The sequence below is a fragment of the Xiphophorus couchianus genome, chromosome 17 (genome assembly GCF_001444195.1).
Source record: "Xiphophorus couchianus chromosome 17, X_couchianus-1.0, whole genome shotgun sequence".
In the NCBI taxonomy this organism is placed as follows: Eukaryota; Metazoa; Chordata; class Actinopteri; order Cyprinodontiformes; family Poeciliidae; genus Xiphophorus; species Xiphophorus couchianus.
Window position 1 is genome coordinate 14,241,582 of NC_040244.1, and position 20,200 is coordinate 14,261,781.

The following is a 20,200-nucleotide window of genomic DNA, read 5'->3' on the forward strand; positions in this document are numbered from 1 at the left end:
TTACCTAATTTGCATAACTCACCATGTGCGTCCAATTGTAACAGATGTTAGTGAGAAGAATGGGGTGACAAAAAGAGGTTAAAAAATATACCATACCATATCCAGCTTTTTCTTATATCTTAACCATATGGTCTACTTAGGAGAAACAACTAAAACATGCCATCTGCTGCTTGTTGAGAATAACAATGCAGGTTTTTACATCAGAGTCTTCAAAAGTAATAAATTGCTATGTTTCCATCCAATGGTCATGTAAATGTTGAGCAAACTTTAAAAATTTCACAAAAAGGAAAATGTTAATTTGGTATGTTTCCAATCGACTGGTTTGGAGTGAATCAACCAGGCTACGCAAAATGTGATTACATCAGATGTTGAAGTTATGTGTTGGTGTAAAAACAAAAAAACACAGATAAATGTCCGTTATGTCAGAACTTAATTGACAAATGTGGGTCCATCTTCCCTTTAGCGCTTCGACATTTAAAAAAAAAAAGAGTCAAAAATCTAAGTTAACTTAAGTGAGCGTAAAGAACTATTTTGCAAAACTGAGGAAATTATTATGAATGTTCATGTTTCCATCAACCTTTTCTAATGCGATCCTTCCAAGTGCTCATAATTATTATTTTTTTTAATGGAAACACATTTGACAACAAAAAAGTCAAGAGGGTTTGACAATAATAGCACTTACTCCACCAGAAGTCACACACGTTGCTTCGCAAAACAATATGTGCAAAAGCAAGATCATGGCACTGAAAAAAATGTTTCTTTGTACCAACTTTAAAAAAGGACTATTTTGTTTCTCTATGTTGTTTTACTATGTTTGCTCAAGCTATAACTCTCAATTTCAGAATTATTCAAATCAGAATTAACATCTCGAGCAAAACGAATAAAATTAGCTGTAGCAAATTTGAGGAACTTCTTTAAAAAGTTAGTTGAAAGAAAAAAACTTTTTGGTGTGATAACGTATATTAAAAAAGTGACTAATACCGCTACATTTTCTGCATGTCATTACTGTGCAGTAAGTCCGACCAACATCAACCAGTACAACCTGCCACCAGGCAACAGCGGCAGCATGAGCCGCTCCAACAGCATCCCCGCTCAGGACTCGTTTGACCTGTACGGAGAGGGCCACCCACTAGGGGGCAGTGCGACCTCCCTGGAGGACCGACCCCGGGCCATCAGTCGCTCAGGTTCCTTCAGAGACAGCACTGATGAAGGTAAGACGGTCCTGAACTATGAACCTGAAAATACCATGAGAATAGAAAGAAATATGTTTGAGGTTAAAATAGTGAATGTTTTTTTGAAGTGTCATCTGAGTTGTCCACATTGTGTCTCTGTCTCACAGTCCATGGCTCGTCCTTGTCTCTGGTCTCCAGCACATCCTCACTGTACTCTGCGGTAAGTCGCTCAATGGGACAGGTTTAAGAAATCAAATAAAACACAATATGCTCCCTATAGCATTCTGTCTTCTTTTTTCTAAGTGAAATGAAATTCATCTAAAACTATATCTCTTTCCCCTTCTAGGTCAGTTTTGTATGTTTTTATTGAGGTTATATCGGAAATGTGTAAAGCAGCCTTAAATAACATGAAAGCTGCTTTTCTAATAGTGTAGGCTGTGACTCAGACGCCACAATCATGGAGATAGCAGATTAGTTTTTGCAGGCAGAACTGATAACCGTACACTTCTGTCTCATTCCTGCAGCTTTCAAGTCGCTAAAGTTTTGGTACTCGTTGAACGAATCAATTCGTTTCCTAATAAATAAAAAATAATTTTCATTTTGTTTTCTGGTGGATTTTTAACATTTTAATTGTCAGCGATAGTGTCTTTTAGATCTTTTAAGTTAAGTAAGATTATCTTCCATGTTTGCTATTTAATCTTTTTCTGATTCGTCACATCAGAAGGGAAATAGCATCTCTGGGAGGCAGTAAAGATATGGTTCTAATTGGAGTTTGCTTGTCTCTTACAGACTGAGGAAAAAGCCCACTCTGAGGTAAAACTGAGGGACAGAACAAGCATGTCTCTGTCTGCATGCTGCCTTCCTGCCGTGTAGCACTAAACTATGGTTACAATTACTTGTGCTGCGTTGCATTTGTCATCAGAAGTTCAAATGTCCAATCTGCAACTTGGAAAACTCCATTGGTACAACGTCTGGTAGGGAGACTGTCGCAGCGGTGTCACTGGCTTGGATTGCTAAACAACAGCTAGCCTAGCCACTGAGCAGAACAGTCAAACCTGATGGGTTTCAAACTTGTAACTGAAACAATACGATTCGGTGCGACATCAATCCTACAGCTGAAGTCCAACTTCTGGTTTCAAGTGCAAGAAAGTCTCTGCCCACCGACAGATTTCTTCAGTTTTTTGCGACATTGAAATGCTTTGTGTTAATATGAGACGGAGAGTAAACCCAAGTAAATAGGACATGTAGTCTCTAAATGATTTCATTCATTAAAGGGAAACAAAAAAACTGTCTAAACCAATGAAAATCTGTTAAGGGCGAATACTTTTCTTATTGCACCGAAAGTCGTTGCTGCTTTGTTTGACTTGGTTTGTTTTCGCCTAGTGTTTGTCCGACCCAGCATGTTCCTCTCCTGTTTTTGGATCTCCTCTGGCTGTTTCCTTGTGTTTGAACGTCTTGCATGTTCTGCTGTGCAGATGTTCTTCTCCGATGTAGTCCAACAAGGACAAAAATCGCTGCTGTTTGTCTCTAATAACATTGGGCAGAACCAACATCAAAATTTGAGCTACGGCTGTGTTCAGTTTAACGACAAAACAGTTTAACTCTATGTTGCATTGCTTTTCATGATCTTTTGGTGATTTCGTTTTCCAATGTAAACAACGTTTTTCTTTTCTTTATTACAAAACCTAACACAACATGCATCTACTGCACCCTGACTTCATCTAATTTAGCTTGTTTACCCCTTTTTTGTCTTAAGTTTGAATGTCTTTTAGTTATGTCGTTTTATTCGTGTGTTTTAGCTCAAATGCTCTCTGAGACGAAGGTTTAATGAATCACTAAGAATTCAATACTAGTGACACACTTGGGATATTTCCCCTGAAATAAAAAAAAATCTAATTTTCAATTAAATTACATTTAGATGAGTAAATATCCTTATTTCCACTAATAACTAGCCAAAACTCACATCGCCTCCAAGAGTATTCATATCTTTTGACGCTTCTACAAACACGTTGATTTTCCACATTTTGCTTTCACACAGAACCCCAGTAACATACACTGAAGTGTGTGGCTGTGCTTAAAATGTGGGCGAAAAACAAAACTCAATACTTTTGCAAGGCAATCTGATTACTGTGGATGACATTTCCAATGCGGATGTAAAATAAATCTGATTTTGGTTTGATATTTAATAGTTTCTGATTTCGTCTTTTTCAGAAATTGACATTATTCTATACGCTCTTACGTAGAATAAGACCATTTTTTCTTATTGTCTGTTACGAAACCAGACGTGTTTCACATCAGACAGTAAGAATAAAAAGGCATGTTTTTTTGTACATGTATGTAAATATCTGGTTGGAACTAACCAGATATTTGCAGGCTCTGTTGAACCAGGTTTTAAGTCCATGCCTCTCTTGCTTGGCCGCTCATTTCTAACCTCTGACCGGGTGTGATATGTTAGGTGGTGTCCGTCTGGACCACCCCAGTTCTGCTTGATGTAAGCATGCAACATAGTGTTAATTTTGACTCTTTTCTTCTCAATCAAGGGCCAAACAGTCCAAAATTCCACGGTAATCCCCCCTCACTTTATGTTTCTTTACACTTCACTCCAATGTTTATGACACATGTTACTGTGTAACTGTAACTTTTCTTTCCTCATTGATGTTCATCAGCATGATTACAAAAAGTTTGAAGTCTGTCTACATGGCGCGCATTCACGTCTGCTCTCTCGCCCAAAACTAGCAAATCAGAAAGCTGCGGCGGGAGCTGGATGCTTCTCAGGAGAAGGTGGCAACCCTTACGTCTCAGCTGTCTGCCAACGTGAGTTTGTTTCTTTCAAAGGATTCCATTAAACAGCCGGCTCATTTCCATAATGGCCTCCTTTTGGAGAGCACAGTTTGTTTCAGCTGTGGAGGGAATAAAAATCTGGTCTTGCTTTCTGCTTTCAGCCATCATATGTGTGTGTGTTTCGTGACCGTATTTCAGATGATCAAGCTGTGCATATTGTCTCTTTGCATTTGTCTTACCCAGTGATTTTTTTTTTTTTTTTGCCAAAACAGAAATCACAGAGGTAAAAGAGTGAAAATAGGAGCAGATAACATCAGTTTGTAGGTGAAATAGTGATAGGAAACTCTCTAAATGCCTAACAAAGTCTTCCTGCTGCTAGATTGACAGTCTCAAGCATTGGAACGTGCGTCATCCTCCTCCTGCAGTGCTAAATGCGTGTTCAAGTGTGGAAGCAGACTTTGTCTCTTCTTGCAGTTTGATGCTTTGACCATAAAATAAAGCAAAATCAGTGCTGGAAACTGAACAGTGGAGAAACCTGAAGGACAAAAGAACATCTATGTAGGAGGGATTTACAGAACTTTGCTCTGCATTGATAAACAATAGTTTTGCCTTTTGATTTAACTAAAAACTTTTTTAACAATGTTTACCATTTTCAGGAGAAAGCTCTACGTCCGAACAACTTAACAGTGCATAATCTTCTTGTCCTTTGTGGGACCAGAAGAATCTTGTCAAAGAGGACAAGATTCTCCTTTTCCTCTTTGTTGTGCTTTAAGAGTAGAGTTGAAGGCCTTTTCAAAATTATGTCTACCAATTTGAGACATCATGACACCCTTGAGTAATGTGTCTCTTTATTGGAGGCATTGAAACACTCTTGAAGAGGGTATCTCTCATTGTGGACATCACAACGTTCAGGAGGAGTTTATCTCATTATTGGCTCATTATAAAGCACTCTAGAAAAGAGAGCTTTTTTTGGAGAGATTGTAACATCCTTTAGTTGCACATCCCCTTAGTTTAAGGATCTTAACAGTCTAGATTAGGTCAGTTGGTCTTTGGGACACCTTGAGGAGAGTGTCTCTTCATTGGAGACATCCTTGAGTTGTACGTCTCCTTAGTGTAGGAATCTTAACAATCTTTAGGTGTTTTCTTGCTGTTTGGTAGCAATGGAACACCCTTGAGAAGAGTGTCTCTTTATTGGAGACATCCTTGAGTTGTACGTCTTCTTAGTGTAGGCATCATCAAACTCTGGAGGAGTTTAATTGCTCACTGGTGATATTGGAACAACTTTGAGAAGAGTGTTCCTTTATTAGAGACATTGCAACATCTTTTAGTTGTACATCTCAGTTTAGGGATCTTAACTCTCTTTAGGAGGGTTAAGATCCTCAAGCGTGTTCTCAAGCTTATTTCAAGGTTGTGGCATTGGAACAGCCGTGAGAAATGCTTCTCTTTATTTTAGACATTGTAATAGCTTTGAGTTTTTCTCTTCATTGGAGACATCAGACAGCCCTGAAAGGGAAGACTTCTCGTTGTGTAGTTATTTTATTTTGAGTGACATTAACCTTCTACCCCTGACCTCAAGAAGTTTGTAAAAAAACAAAACAAAAAAAAAACAAACTACATGCTGATCCGTTGGGCTCAGGTCCAAGGTGTACGGCAGTTTGTTCTTCTCTGGGATGTGAGGCTGATCATCACCTCCCTTGTCTGTGGGGGTGAGGAGTCAGCTCACAGGTGGAGTTGGAAGAAGATGCAGAGTTAGTGGGAGGGGTACGAGGAGTTGGCATTTCTAAAGGTCGACACCATTACAAATTCAGCCCTGGAAACTGAGTGGAATTGGCATTGTTGGGTGTTCCTCTCTGTGTTTTATTTTTGGACTCGGTTCCTCACAGTTACAGGGGGAATTCTTCTTTCTGCAGACAATTTTATCCAGACTGAAGGCATAATGATAAAAAGCATGAATGTGTGTGAATTTGTGTGAGTCTGACATTCTTTTGATTTGTCTGGGCATGCTGCCCATCTTCCTGTGACACACCAGGCCTGACAGGTGTCTCAGAGTGTCTGGCTAAGGATGACAGGTAGAGCAGGCGTTACATACGTACAACCACACACAGACGAGCACACACGCAAAAATCATAGCAGAGCAAACATTGCTGTTGTAGACAGAAGGCTTTACCAGACAGTCATTCATAAACAAAACCACAATTTTTAAGGCAAGACCAATTCCAGAGCGGCGCAGTCCTAAACTGACAGATTCGGCAGGACAGATGGTACGATTTCCTGGACCTGCTGCCATCTTTCATCGTGTTGCTGCTGCATCCCCAGGTGATGGATTGAGTCATGGAGAGAAACCCTTCTCTGATGTGTATGCCACACATTTTACTCTGCAGTAGTCCAGAGAGACACAGAGCATCAAGAAATCCACGAGCAATAATTTGATCTGGTGAGATGTAACGTGTCCTCCAGGACGATTTAGACTTTTTTTCTATTTTAAAAGTTTCAGCACCAGGTTTTAAGCTGTTAAGGAAAAACAAATCTCCACATGCAGCCTTGTCTCAGTTGCCTTCAGCAACAATCAGTATTAATGGCTCTGTTAAACACAAAAGTTATGTTTTCTTCTCGCCAAACTTTCAAAATAGAAATAAATTTATGGATAAACACCTGGTGTCTTTGAATGGTTCTGGTTGCGAGACACAGTTCTTACTAGAATTATTGTTGTTTTCATATTCTCTCTTACACCCTTCCACATTATCTCAAATTAGAACTGTAAATAATGTGTTAATTGAATGTGATGAACAAAAAAAAAAATGCATCAGATTGAATAATCGGGGAAATATTTACGAGTTTAATCATTGTACAAAATATAGTGAATACTTTGAAGAACCGCTTTTTGACATTAGCACACCGTCATTTTTTTGCCCATTCTTTTTAGCAAAATATCTCAAACTCAGTCGGTTTTGCCACTGATTCTCAATTGGGTTCAGATCTGGACTTTGACTTGGCCGTTCTAACACGTGATCAGACTGTAAAACAGTTCCAGTGTAGCTGTGGCTTCGTCTTCTAATGCTGTAGTTGGCTAACTTCTGAAAGCAAATGGTTTCATAAGATTTTAATTTTAAAAATTCGAAAACCGAAAACATTTTCCGTTTACTTCCCAAGTAGGCACTAATCTGTGTTACCTTGTCACATCAACTCCCAACAAAATACATTGGAGTTTGTGCTTGTATGTAACTGGTGAAGTCAGTTATATAAAATATTAAACGTCTTATTCAGTTAAACCCAGTTATTCTGAAATGAAATCAGAGCGTCCTAATGCAGATGTCTCGGTGTGTGTGTAGGCTCACCTGGTGGCCGCCTTCGAGAAGAGCCTCAGCAACATGACCTGCCGCCTACAGAGCCTCACCATGACCGCCGAACAAAAGGTACGAGAAGTTACGCCTCACTCAACAACAGACTAAAGGAAACTGCATTCAAAGGAAGAGAAATAATTAGGAAAAGGAAGCTGTGCCATTTCATTAAACTCTTTCTTGAAAGGTAGAACATGGTGGAGAATTACTGGATTATTTCTGTTATCTTCAAAATTTGGGTGCTGCCAAAGTCTTGGGTCTTGCTAATGTCGTAGTTTCCTATTATCTCAAGATTTGCCTCACTTAAGACAAAGTTCTTATGCTGTCCTTCAAAAGAGCTCAACAAGAGCTTCCCACTGATCACTGCATCAGCATCAGTATCTTTAGCTCAAAGGGCTGACAGGACCCGGTAGCTTTTTAATCCTCTAGGCGCTAAAGCAGACTAGAGGGAGGCCTTTGTCAGACAACACGGTTCTAACTTTTAATTAAAGCAGCAGCCCTATCTGCAGCTCTCAGTGGGCTGTGGTGGAAGAAGAAAAAGGAGGTACCCTCTCCTCTATGAAGTCAGCTCAACAAAGAGTGCAGACTTTTTCCCCCCTCCTCAGAGCAGGGGGCGCTGGCTCTGACATCTAATGGGAAAACTTTTCCTCCTCCCTTTCTGCTTTAATAAAACTATTGTCAAAGCCAAACTTGGGGAACTTGTTCACATCAAAGCAGCTTGTGTGTTGATTCCAAAAAAAACCAAAAAAAAAACTTCCAAAGGGCTCTAGTCTGGGCACATTTTATTGCTATATGTGTTTTCGTCCAGGCTACAAAGATCCCATCCTCTCTTAAGTAGTGTTTCTGTGATGCTAAAAAGAGAACTTCCTGTTCTTGTCCTCGTTTTGCCGCTGCAGGAGTCCGAGTTGGCCGAGTTGAGAGAAACCATAGAGATGCTGAAGACACAGAACACCGACGCTCAAACGGCAATCCAGGTGGCGCTCAACGGCCCGGACCACCTACACAAAGGTAGCAAAACCAGCAGGGTGTGCTCCCTAAACTACGACTATAGCTGAGGTGTTTGTGCGCCATTGATCATTTTTACACTGCGATTCCTTTACTGCAGTTGGCTTGTTTTCTGAAATGTTTCAGATCATCACATACATACATTTTAGATGAAGATAACCAGACCTGAACCAAAAAGCAGTTTTGAAATGAAGGCTCCTCTCTGAAGCTTTGGGACTCTAGAGAACCACAGTAGGAGTCATTATACTCATTGGGGAAAGCATAGCGTCTCGTTATAGACTCATCCAATAGGACAACATCTAAAACTCAGGATTCATGAGTCAACAATAAGAAACAGACTCGGCTAAAATGGCATCTGTGATTGAGTTCCAAGACCAAAGCAACATCTGACCAAAAAGAAACCCAAAAATCTAGATGATCCCCAAGACTTTTGGAAAAACACTATTGGGTGATAAGACAAACGTGGATCATTCTGGAAGGTGTGTGTCCCGTTAAATATGCTGTAAAGCCAACTTCAGGAACAGCCAGGCTCGCCATGAATTCTGTTTTCTATCAGAAACCCCTTAAAGGGGCGGTATTGTGTGAAATCAACTTTTCCAAGCTTTTTGTCGCGTTATAACATCATCAAAACCATACCTGGAGTGTTGCTTTGAGAAATATGCTTAAATCTCCTGAGGCAACCGTTAGGCTGTGGAAAACGCTTGAGGGAACCAAGCTTCTGGGGTTTTTAAAACAATAAAGATAACAAGGTAACTTCATTGTGCTATAAAATTACACTATGTGCCTGGAAAACATGATACTGCCCCTTCAAGGAGAATGCTCAGCCATTAGTGTGCGACTGAAAGATTAAACCTTCATGGCTTGTGCAACCGGACATTGATCCACAAGCAAACAAAAGGAAGACTTTGGGATGGAAAAGATGAAATAATGTCAATACCTAATTTTTGTCTAATTGTAAAATGAATTTTACTTGAAACATTTAAGTGTAAGAAAAAAAAACCCTAAAATGGAAGTGATCTGTGACCTTCTCCAGTCACGAAACAGCCTCAGTCAGCAGTAGCAGTGATTGGCTGAGGCCCTCTCAGTGCACCAGCCTCAGTGTAGCGTTACAAAGTCTTACAGAGGCAAAAGCCCCACACCAACTGTCTCGTTTTCAGCCGCTCTCCAGCTTAGTGTTTTTCGCACTGAGGATTGCTTTGTCTGTCTCCTTCAGACCTTCGGATTAGGCGGCAGCACTCATCGGAAAGCATGTCCAGCATCAACAGCGCTGCCAGTCACGCCAGCATGGGCAGCTTGGGCAAGGACGCCGAGGATAAAAAGAAGAAGAAGAAGAGCTGGGTAAGTGGAAAGAAGAAGAAGAAGAAAGAAATTAGCATGAGAATTACACAGGCGGGGGATAAAGAAAGCTGCCACCACTGTAAGTGAAGTCACAGGAAGAACTGAGTGCTCCCAGGGATTCAGTAGCTCGTGGAATCAACTCAGTTTCTATATGATTTCTTCAGTCTGACATAATTGTGCAGACATATTTGCCCACTATTCATAGGATTAATGGAGTTTATTTTTGCTGGCATCTGTATGAAGTTGCTGCCTTTGCGTTTCCATCAGGTTGAGCTCTGGACTTTGACATGTCCATCCCAAAACCTTGATTTTTTCTCCTTTTCAGTCCTGTTGTTCCAGGATTACTGCTGGGTTTGGGGTCACTGTCCCACTTTGGCTCAAACTTCACCTGTCAGAGCGTCGGTCTCACATCTGACTCTTGAGTTCGTCTTATGCCAAGGAATTTCTGATCGACCCAGACCATATCGACACACACACACAGATCTCATTTCTTTTATGACTGCAGCTGAAAAGTAAAGTCTGCAAAACCCCTGAAACCTTTGAACTACAGATGTCAACAAAAGTATGTCTTAAGTGGAAAAGGTTTCAACACCCTGAGTGCCAAAAGCTTCTGTTACAAGTAACTCCAGTGAGATGCTTCTTGTATCCATCTACCAGTTGGTCTGAGGAAACATTTCCAGCTCACGTCCAGCTCTGAGATGTTAGAGGGGTTTCCCATGTGTGGTCATCTTGTTTCAAGTCACCCCAAAATATCTCAGTGGGATCCAGGTCCAGGGTTTCACTCAGACATTGTTATTAATTAGTTTTCACATAGTCTTTTTCTGGAATTTTATCTTTAAATTGCACCAGACATGTTCCAATTTTTGTCTACGTTCTTTTAAAGTGCAAAGGTTTTCCCCTTTGCTCACCTTTTCAACATCCTCCACTTGTAGATGGTTTTCTGGACAGAGTATTTTGAGTCTCTCACTGGCCTCATAAGTCACTAAAGCCTAGTTTCCAAAGGCTTCATAGAACTCTTTGGATCTCATCTTGGTGTTCACAACCATTTGCACAGACAGAATAATGACTTCCCCACCATTTGCAACTGATGTGATATTCCTTTGTGTGGGTTTAACCATGCTAAGTGGAAGGGTGTCCTGATTTATTCCTCACCAAAAATTGCCTTTTTCATCATTTTGTCATTGTTCAGTGCCATTTAACGATTCAGTATTTTATTAATGTCTCATTATTGTTAACATTCAGATTAAAAGTCTGACTGAGCACTTCCTCAATGTTGCACAGCAGCACAAATATTTTACTGCTATAGACATCGGGAGCTTTAATTCTTTTCTTACTGTAAAGTCATTGAGATTTCTGGAGTGACTGACTCTTGAAAAGATCATTTGTTTTTTATAATTTCTCTTTTTTACTGTTCATGTTGGTATTTGTCCATCTGCTTTGTGATCACATCATTGAAGTGCCTTCAACATTTACCGCTCTACATGTCTTCCTGTTGCTCTCACATTTGACTTTTCATTATCAAACCACAGAACTCAAAACTGCCGACAAATCCAGTCAGAAATCTTGAGCAGAATTCAAAACCTTCCTTCATTCTTTCTGGTTTTACTTCTTGCTGTTCTGCAGCAGCTCAGCAGTCTTTATTTGCTGCAGCTCCCCCGAGTCAGTCGACATATTAGAAGTTCTGTCTCGACCTCTGTTGCAGAAAATACTACTTGAAGAAAATAAATGCTTCCCCATAAATTGAAATGTAAGCTAACAGCCATTTTCAGCTGGATCCAACAGATGCTGCTACTGCAGCAAAAATTGCTCAAATTATCAGCGGTTCAAAGAGAAAGGTGCTAGACTAAACAGCACCGCTAACTGCTAGTTAGCACAACTAGCTAAAAAGTTAGTTGCACTAACCCTAAAGCACTAATCATAAACATTGTGCTAATGCTGAGGCACTATACCAACATGGTATTTAGCTGAAGCTAATGCTAATGCGCAAAATGAAATTATGTTTTAATGACAACATAGTATATCGCCCTCAACAGGGTCAAATTTGTTATTACACACCTCCCTATATGTTTACACTTCAGGAAGCGATTCTTGGGAAAATTCTGCGAAATTTTTTGCTGCTTTTGCTAAATTTGACCACATTAGGGCTTCAGCCAGAAAGCATACAGTTTAAAATCAGCAGATTTTAAACTGTTCACTGATGCATTCTAGGTAGAGAATAAATGTCACTTACTGCACCAAGTCCTGGGTGGGAAACCTGGGAAGAGAAAACAGAACTGCTGGGTAAACGGTCTTCCCACATTTCAAAATAAGAGCGTGTATGTCAACGTCTAGCTACTTCTTAACTACTTAACAGTCGATAACCAAAACTTAAGCACAGATGTTGAACATTATTCAACTGAATGTTTACAAAACAGCCAAGTAAATTAGAAATTTTGAATTTATTTAGAAAACTTTACTTGGGGGAATCTAAGTGTTAAACGTTTCCAATGGAAGAAAAATCAGCTCTGCTATTAGCAGATTAGCGGAACGGGCGATAGATGCATCTGTAAGCACATTTTGTGTACAAGACAATTCATATTGTTTACAGAAAACTCAAGAGTAAGAGTTTAAAATCATAGGCATGAATTAAACAAACTACAACAAACTAAAATAAGGAAGGAAAGAATCACTGATTAATTCAACATAAGAAAAAGTTGATAAAATATTTCTTCAGTATGAAAAAAGTGTTTTCAGCCCGGATTTAAACATTGTCAGAATGGAGGCCCGTCTCACTTCTTCAGAGAGACGGTTTCAGATTTTAGAAGTATAACACTGAAATGTTTTGTCCGGTTGATGCAGCTTTTTTAATATGGATGTGTGTCCTCCAGACCATCTATCCATCCATCCATTGTCTGAACCCGCTTATCCTTGCAGGGCTGCTATTCCCACACTCCAAATAAAACAGGTTCCAGACGGATTTTGCAGAAATGTTTTCTGTTCGGACAAAGTTAGCTTTCCCAGTCATATAAATTGCTGTCATTGTTCATCCCTCTTCCAGCTGTAGTAACTGTACCTTCTCTGCCATGCTTTGTAGAACACAGCCACTCTCAGCTGTTACTCTGAGTGAATACAGTCTGCTATAGATGGGTGTGTATTGAGCACGTGTGTGTGTGCGTTTGCGTGCCTTAACGTTGGGTGTGTTCTGCATCTTCAGGTGGCTGATTCCATCCCAGCTCAGGTCAGTGGTTTCCAGAGTGTTTTCCGTTTCAGTTTTCCACTAGTCCTGTCCTAATCACGGCCCCGCCTTCATCCTTACTCCTTTATGTCTTTCTTTGGAACGTCGGCATGGATACAGCAACCCTGCTCCTCCGTTTCTCCCCTGTATGTTTGTTCATCTCAATTGACTCATCCTCCCCTCCGCCCCCCGACTCCTCATTCTCATTTCTACTTACGGCCTCGCTTTTCTGCCTTTTTGCCTAAAACAGACCGCGGCTATTGCTTGGAAACGAGTGACACCCTGATCTGACGCGACACAACATGGCAGTGGAAACCCGTCAGGAACTAACGCGCTCTCTTGTTTTGTGCGTTGCAGCTGCGCAGCTCTTTCAAGCAGGCGTTCAGCAAGAAGAAAAGCAAGTCGCAGTCGGCCCACGACGAGATGGAGGAGATGACCGACTCTGTGCCCTCCTCGCCCAAGCTGCAGCACGACAACAGGCAGGGCAGCATCGCCACGCTGCGCTCCTCCCCCTCCACCACAGAGTGAGTCCGCCACGCACCCCGACACCCAAACACGCAGTCACCACTTTGGTTCCTTTTTCTCCTTTGAGTTAATTTCATTTTCCTTTGTTTCCTTTAAACTAAAATCGTCACCTCACTCTCCCCTCCAAACACTTTCTCTCTCTCTCGCTGTCTCCACACTTTTCTGAAATGTTGCTCAACCTGCCGTAGCAAGTGCATTTGCGACAGCAAGTCCTCCCCAATATGGACGCCAAAGAAAAAGCTTAACGGTCATGTGGTCTACAAGCACAGATCTCGGTAACGGGCCTGCTCCCCGGGAGTGTGTGTGCACTGGATTGTGTTGGTGTGACTTTTCTCTTTTCATGTTCAATACAAAAGAATAACAGAGAAGAAGGGCATAATTGACCTTCTTTGTGGGTTAGGGTTAGTTTAGACATGATTTTCCAACTTTAATTTATTCACTCAGTTCTATTAGGAGTATAACAGCCCATGTAAAATAAATAATGCCAAAAACCGAAGCTGACAAAAACAATAAGTTGACTACGTTGGTAAAACGTAAAACCAAACTGCAACAAACCTTCAAATAGTTCACCAAGTGCAATTAAAAATTCCAAACAAAATGTGAACTAAAGAATAAAGCATGACGTCGCTCAAGAGCACAAAAGATAGAATTAGAATGAATAGATCAGCCCTTATGGGTCAGGCACATTGTCACCGATACCCGACCTAGAATTTTTTTCAACATTGACACTGATACAGATATTTGTATCGGATCACTTGAGCTGTTTTTATTTTTATTCGATATTTGCTTATGCAGGTTGTCTCATTGAGATCCAAGATCTCAATTACAAGAGAAACAAATACAGCAACAAAACGAGCAATTAAGAGATTTGATTAAACTAAAACGGATAATAAAATATGAACCAGAGCAAGTTTTAAGGAAGATTTTTCTTTTTGTTTTGAACAGTTTTTAACATCTGCATGTTAAAAGCTGCAAAGGACTGGAGATGGAATGAAATGTTCAGATTTTTAGTTCTTAAACCTTTATGTCCGCTTTCGAATTACTGTCTGCTCTAATTTGTGGTGGTCTATCATATAAAATCCCAGAGAATGTGGAAAGGTTCGAGGAGTATGAATATTTTAGAAACGCTGCAGACAGTCAGCATGCAGCTGCTGCTGTGAGACACCTGGTGAGATTATTCCACTTTAACATGTCAGGCATAGTTTTCCTCTGGCATGTGGAAGGTTTTCACACATAAACGCATGTTTTTTGGGGGGTTTTCTGAAAAAAGACAAATCTTTCCCTCTCCAACAAACCAAATTCTCTCTTGTAAACACCTGAACCAAAGGGCCTTGAATGGGAGCAATTTGCTGTTCCAAATGCTCCACTTCCCTGCCTCACCTCGCTGACGGTCATAAACCTCCCCTCAGAACTCGAGCTTCCCTGTTTCCTTTGAAGCAAATTCTTCTCCAGATTGTGTGTGTGCCGTGTGAGTGAGTTTGGTGTAACTCCAGAAGGTGACCCTCCCTCCCCTTTACTCTCCTGCGCTCCTCCCTCCCTGTTTTTTTAATCACCGCTTCAGGCTGTGCGAATGCACGGAGGCCGAGGCCGAGATCATCCTGCAGCTGAAGAACGAGCTCCGGGAGAAGGAGCTGAAGCTGACCGACATCCGGCTGGAGGCTCTCAGCTCGGCGCACCACCTGGACCAGATCCGGGAGGCCATGAACCGCATGCAGGTGAGGCTGGGAAAACCTGGGAAATCATTCGTAGAACCACACAACACCAGCTTGGCTTCAGTAGCTTCTTTTCCTTTAATGAATATTAATGCAAAATCTTGTAACAGGGTTTTAAAAAGTCTAAAAAAGTAAAAAAACAAAAAACAAAACAGGAAATCAAAGTTTAAAGCTGCACTATGTAACTTTTATGAATGATATGTTTTTTACATTGTTGTTGAAACTGTCACCACGTTGTGACAGTTTGGTACGAGACAGATGATCTGTAAAAAAAATTGAGCTCCTCTTCCTTTTCCCTGTGTTAGCAAGAAGAGCCAGGAGGCGGGTCTTAGCGCTGTCAGTCACCCTCGCATCCCCTTCAGCTTCTCCTCACCATCAGCAGAGACTTTCACAAATGCTAAGACTAGCTATAATAGTTTAGGAAGGAGATTATTATACTGTCACAGTTTTAGAAAATATGTAAAAAACATTTTTTAATAAAAGTTTTTTTACTGCAGCTTTGAGAAGATTACTGCTGTTTTTTTTAATACAGATATAATTTTGTCTTTTTGATGAAGAAACTTGAATCTTCTTTGACAACTAAATTGATAATAAATGGTTTCTTTTGTTAAAAATGTTAATTTGAAAGTTTCTGGTAATGTTGGTCTTAACAGTCTTAAAAAGTCTTTAGAAGGTGTTAAATTTTACTTACTGAATCCTCCAAGAACCCTCTTAATACATAATATGTTATTATTATTTTCTTATTTCAACTCCATTGTAGCTGTGTTAACAAATGACTTGCTTATTTTTCACATTTTTTCATGTCTTGCTTGCTGCGATTCCATCTTTAAAAAGCTAAGCATGCGGTGAAAGAACATGTCAAATGAACAGGAACGCCTCACTTAATCGGATCTTTGTACATCTGGATTATCCGGTTTGTAGAAGCCTTTCTGTCTGCCCTCAGATCTCAGTGATCGTTTTAAATTCTTTATCTGAGACTTAACTTCAACACAAAGGAGGCCTTAAAGATAAAAAAAAAACCCTTGCAGCACCATAATTGCAGTGCTACGCATTCAGAATAAATAACTGCTAGCCGTTGGGAGCTGCCGTCACTTTATTCCTCCGACCCGCAGAACGAGATCGAGACCCTGAAAGCGGAGAACGACCGGCTCAAGTCGAGCGGGAACGCCACGCCCACGGCGACGCCCATCAAGATGGCCCGGCCGCCCTCCGAGGCCTCCAGCACGTCCTCGTCTTCCTCGCGGCAGTCGCTGGGGCTGTCGCTCAATAACCTCAACATCACTGACACCATCATGTCGGGTGAGTACGCCGTCAATCCCATCGGTCTTCAGTGACAAACAATGTCAGCTCTGAACTCTAGAGATTGTTCAAACTAATTTTCTACTTTGTCGGTTTAAAATGTCTCTCTTCATTCGCCTGTGTTTACCGGATAACTGCAAAGGAATCTGGTCGAAAAGGCTTATTTCAGGAATAAAACGTTCCCCTCTGATGACCTGCAGCAGGACAGAACCCTATTCGGCAACGAAGTGGAGAATATCTCCTGACTCGGTCCGTTTCAGAAAAAGAAGTCTGTCCGTTTTGCTCATTCAGTAATTAACAGGAAAGGCTTGTTAGCTGATGGCGAAAAGAGCGAAGAGTGATGGCGCGTGGACGAAGGGAAGAAGCGGCTGTTATCACCTCAATGCAGTGCATGCAGCAAGCAGGAGGCCAGCTGAATACCAAGTGGCCCCTTCCTCACTCTAGAATATGGTTCAGAGAGAAAAGCATTCAGAGTTGAAGTGTGAAGTTATGTAAACTGACATTGGCTAAGTGTGATGTAAGATGCTGTTTTTGTTGGAAAAGCGTAGCCATTTTTTTGCAATAAAATGCAGAAAAGCCTCGGGTTCATCGGCTGACATGTAGGTTTGATTCTGGGAAAAGAAGAACGGCAATATGGAGGAGCATTCAGCAACCAGAGAAATTGATAAATAAATAACTCGCAGTACATTTACATTACATTTTGTTGCTAAAATCACTTGAACAGACACACGAACCTTAATCAAGTCTTATTGTTAATCCAAAGGATCTAATATCTTCATCTTTTTAAACTGACGGCCTAAGCCATTTTTTTGCCAAAAGTGTATTTTTTTCTAAAACATCCTTTGGAAAGAAAGAGGTGGTGATTTTTCTTTGCAGAAATCACTTTTGGGAAAAAACAGAAATGACTAAGACCATTATTTTGGATGATGTGGGGGTTTTTTCAGCTTTAACAGCTTTAACTCTCCTGCTGAGGTGTTCTACAAGATTTAGGATTGTATTTATGGGAATCTGTGACCTTTTTTCCTGAAGAACATTGGTGAGGTCAGACACTGATGTTGGATGAAAAAGTCTGGTTTGAGTATGTAGCGCTAGGTAAGCCACTACTGTACGAGGTCCTTCCTGTACAGTAGTGGCATCAACTAACTCGTTCACTCTTTGGTTACCTAGCAACAACCTGTTGAGTAACTTGCACAGCAGCAATTTCAGGTTTCGCCACATTGCCTCATAACTGCGGTCCATCCCTAAATTGTTCCTACAGAGTTGGGAGCATAAAATAGCCCAAAATAGCCCCAGATTGGTTGGCTAAAAAATTGGGTTCCTTTCTCTGGAGCCATGGGATCAATTCCAACCCCTGAAAATCAACTCCCCTGCCATAATCCCCTTCCCTAATCTTACACTTGACACAATGCAGTCAAGAAATACAGTTCATCCTCACTCTTATAGCGTCTGCTGGTGTTTGGCATCATGCATGATGATGGAATGCTTGGACTGTGCTGCTTGTCCATCTTGAGAGACTCGGCAGCAAATTTTACAGAATAAACTTCAGTGACCAATTTGTTTGTAGGTAGTCAATGTGTTAACAGAACGTCTTCCTTTCAGATATTCTCCTGGACGACAGCTACGAGGGAAATCTCCGTAAGGAAAGTCGGAGTGTGCGGATAGTGGTCACCATCAGCAGCGGGCCAAAAAGCACCAAGGTTTGTTGATGACCATTCATCCTGCTTGGATCACAAAAATATATCCGTATTGTTCCTGATGTTTGATTTCTTCTGCTGACTCTTCAGGTTCCACAAAGCCACGAGTACTTGATCGGGTCTATAGGTGTTAGTGGGAAGACCAAGTGGGACGTCCTGGACGGGGTCATCCGGCGGCTCTTTAAAGTAAGCAGATCGACAGAATTTGTCTATCTTGAGTTCTTAGAGGTAGAACATTAAGGCTATGTGGTGGATTCTAAAGTTTGATTTTTTGTTTTCTTTTGCTGAAATCCGGAGATTTTTGCCTGGTTCTTCATACTATCTGGCCTCCATGTGAATTTTTTACGGCACCAAAGCAACCAGCATGCACAGAGAAGAATGTAGACGTCACAGCAGCGCTCTGTTTATGGAAGTAATACTGGATGGTTGGATTTTAAAGTATATTTATACAGTAGTTGACAGTATTGTCACAAAATCATAAGTCAAAGGAAGCTAAGAAAAATAAAGCACAACTAATAGCAAAGGCCTTTTGTGGTGTATTGAATATAACTTCTGTAGGAAAATCTGTTTGGATGTGTAGTCAGATTGTGATGTGCTTCAGTGACAAGCACTTATTTTATAAGTCCATAATTTCAATTTTCAGCCATTGATTTCATCCAGGGCTGCACAGTGGCGCAGTTGGTAGCACTGAGCAAGAAGGTCCTGGGTTCGATTCCCAGCCCGGGGTCTTTCTGCATGGAGTTTGCATGTTCTCCCTGTACATGTGTGGGTTCTCCGGCTTCCTCCCACAGTCCAAAAACATGACTGTCAGGTCATTCTCCCTAGGTGTGAGTGTGTGTGCATAGTTGTTTGTTCTGTCTGTCTCTGTGTTGCCCTGCGACAGACTGGCGACCTGTACAGGTTGCACCCCGCCTCTCGCCCCGGAACGTTAGCTGGAGATAGGCACCAGCATCTCCCGACCCCACTAGGGACAAGGGTGTAAGAAAATGGATGGATGGTGCCATCCAGATTTATCGCACCAGCTTCTTCTGGTGCAGAATTATGATTTATGTCTCACATTAATGACGTAAAAGTCAGATAAAATTACCGTTCAAACTGCAGATGCTTTAAAAGCAGTTGGATATGTGTCAGAATTTGTGCCACATATGGAAATGGCACAAATTAGATTTTTCTTTAAGGGGTGAAAAGCTCAAGATTTGTGAAAATCGCAAGATACACTCCACCATTACTGTCCATGTTTACTTCGTTCTGTACTGCGAATGTGGGATGCTTTTAGGTCACTTACGGTTCACACAGGAGTTCACATGCAAATTGAAAAAGTGAACGACAACTCAAAGCAAAATGAGAATTGCGCCTAAAGGCCTGCAGTGTGAATGTATCCATAGCTAGCATTGCCGCTAAGCTTCCTCTGCCTCCGTCCTGCTGCAGGAGTACGTGTTCCGGGTGGATCCTGGGACCAGCCTGGGTCTTAGCTCTGACAGCATTGTGGGCTACAGGATGGGGGAAGTGATCCGCTGCCATGCCTCCGAAGTGCCTGAGCTGTTGCCCTGCGGCTACCTGGTGGGCGACAACAACATAATCAAGGTTCACCTCAAAGGTACGCTGACAAAAGAATCTCTGTCAGGGTTTTCTGTGGGTTTCTTGCTGGCATTAAGCTTCCTGGTGGTTAAACTCAGATTGTTATCTTGCGGGCAGTTTACCTTTCCATCCGCCCTGATCGTAGGTGTGAAGGAGAACAGCATAGACAGCCTGGTATTCGACACACTCATTCCAAAGCCCATAATCCAGCGGTACCTCAACCTGTTGATGGAGCATCGGCGGATCATCCTCTCAGGGCCCAGCGGCACAGGGAAGTCCTTCCTGGCTGCCAAGCTGGCCGAGTACATCATCAGTCAGATGGGGCAGGAGGTGACTGAGCACAACGTGGCCAGCTTTAATGTGGACCAGAATTCCAGCAAGGTATCAGAAACCCACAGCTCGTCTGATCTCATGTTTGATTTTCTTCCAGAAACATCAGTAGATTTTCTGTGATGTAGCACAAAGAGGAACACAATTGAAAAGTGAAAGGGAAATACAGGCATGATTTTTAACCCGTTTTACCGATGTAATTCTGAAAAGTGTG

At 41.4% G+C, this 20,200-nt stretch overlaps 1 protein-coding gene across 14 annotated transcripts in view; it reads left to right on the forward strand.

Annotated features, from left to right (window-relative positions):
- Positions 1-20,200, forward strand: part of nav3 (neuron navigator 3) — a 272,465-nt gene that overhangs the window by 241,989 nt on the left and 10,276 nt on the right. For 7 of the 14 annotated variants that reach the window (XM_028043463.1, XM_028043455.1, XM_028043464.1 and 4 more), the window contains 16 exons: positions 1,014-1,211; positions 1,340-1,392; positions 1,962-1,985; positions 3,713-3,736; positions 3,909-3,986; positions 7,283-7,366; positions 8,188-8,299; positions 9,510-9,634; positions 12,828-12,851; positions 13,206-13,372; positions 14,935-15,088; positions 16,198-16,384; positions 17,984-18,081; positions 18,169-18,264; positions 19,507-19,675; positions 19,802-20,037. In XM_028043463.1, coding sequence (XP_027899264.1) covers positions 1,014-1,211; positions 1,340-1,392; positions 1,962-1,985; positions 3,713-3,736; positions 3,909-3,986; positions 7,283-7,366; positions 8,188-8,299; positions 9,510-9,634; positions 12,828-12,851; positions 13,206-13,372; positions 14,935-15,088; positions 16,198-16,384; positions 17,984-18,081; positions 18,169-18,264; positions 19,507-19,675; positions 19,802-20,037 — 1,829 coding nt within the window. The remainder of the gene's footprint in view (positions 1-1,013; positions 1,212-1,339; positions 1,393-1,961; positions 1,986-3,712; positions 3,737-3,908; positions 3,987-7,282; positions 7,367-8,187; positions 8,300-9,509; positions 9,635-12,827; positions 12,852-13,205; positions 13,373-14,934; positions 15,089-16,197; positions 16,385-17,983; positions 18,082-18,168; positions 18,265-19,506; positions 19,676-19,801; positions 20,038-20,200) is intronic. The other 7 variants (XM_028043458.1, XM_028043468.1, XM_028043461.1 and 4 more) reach the window with 5 other exon arrangements.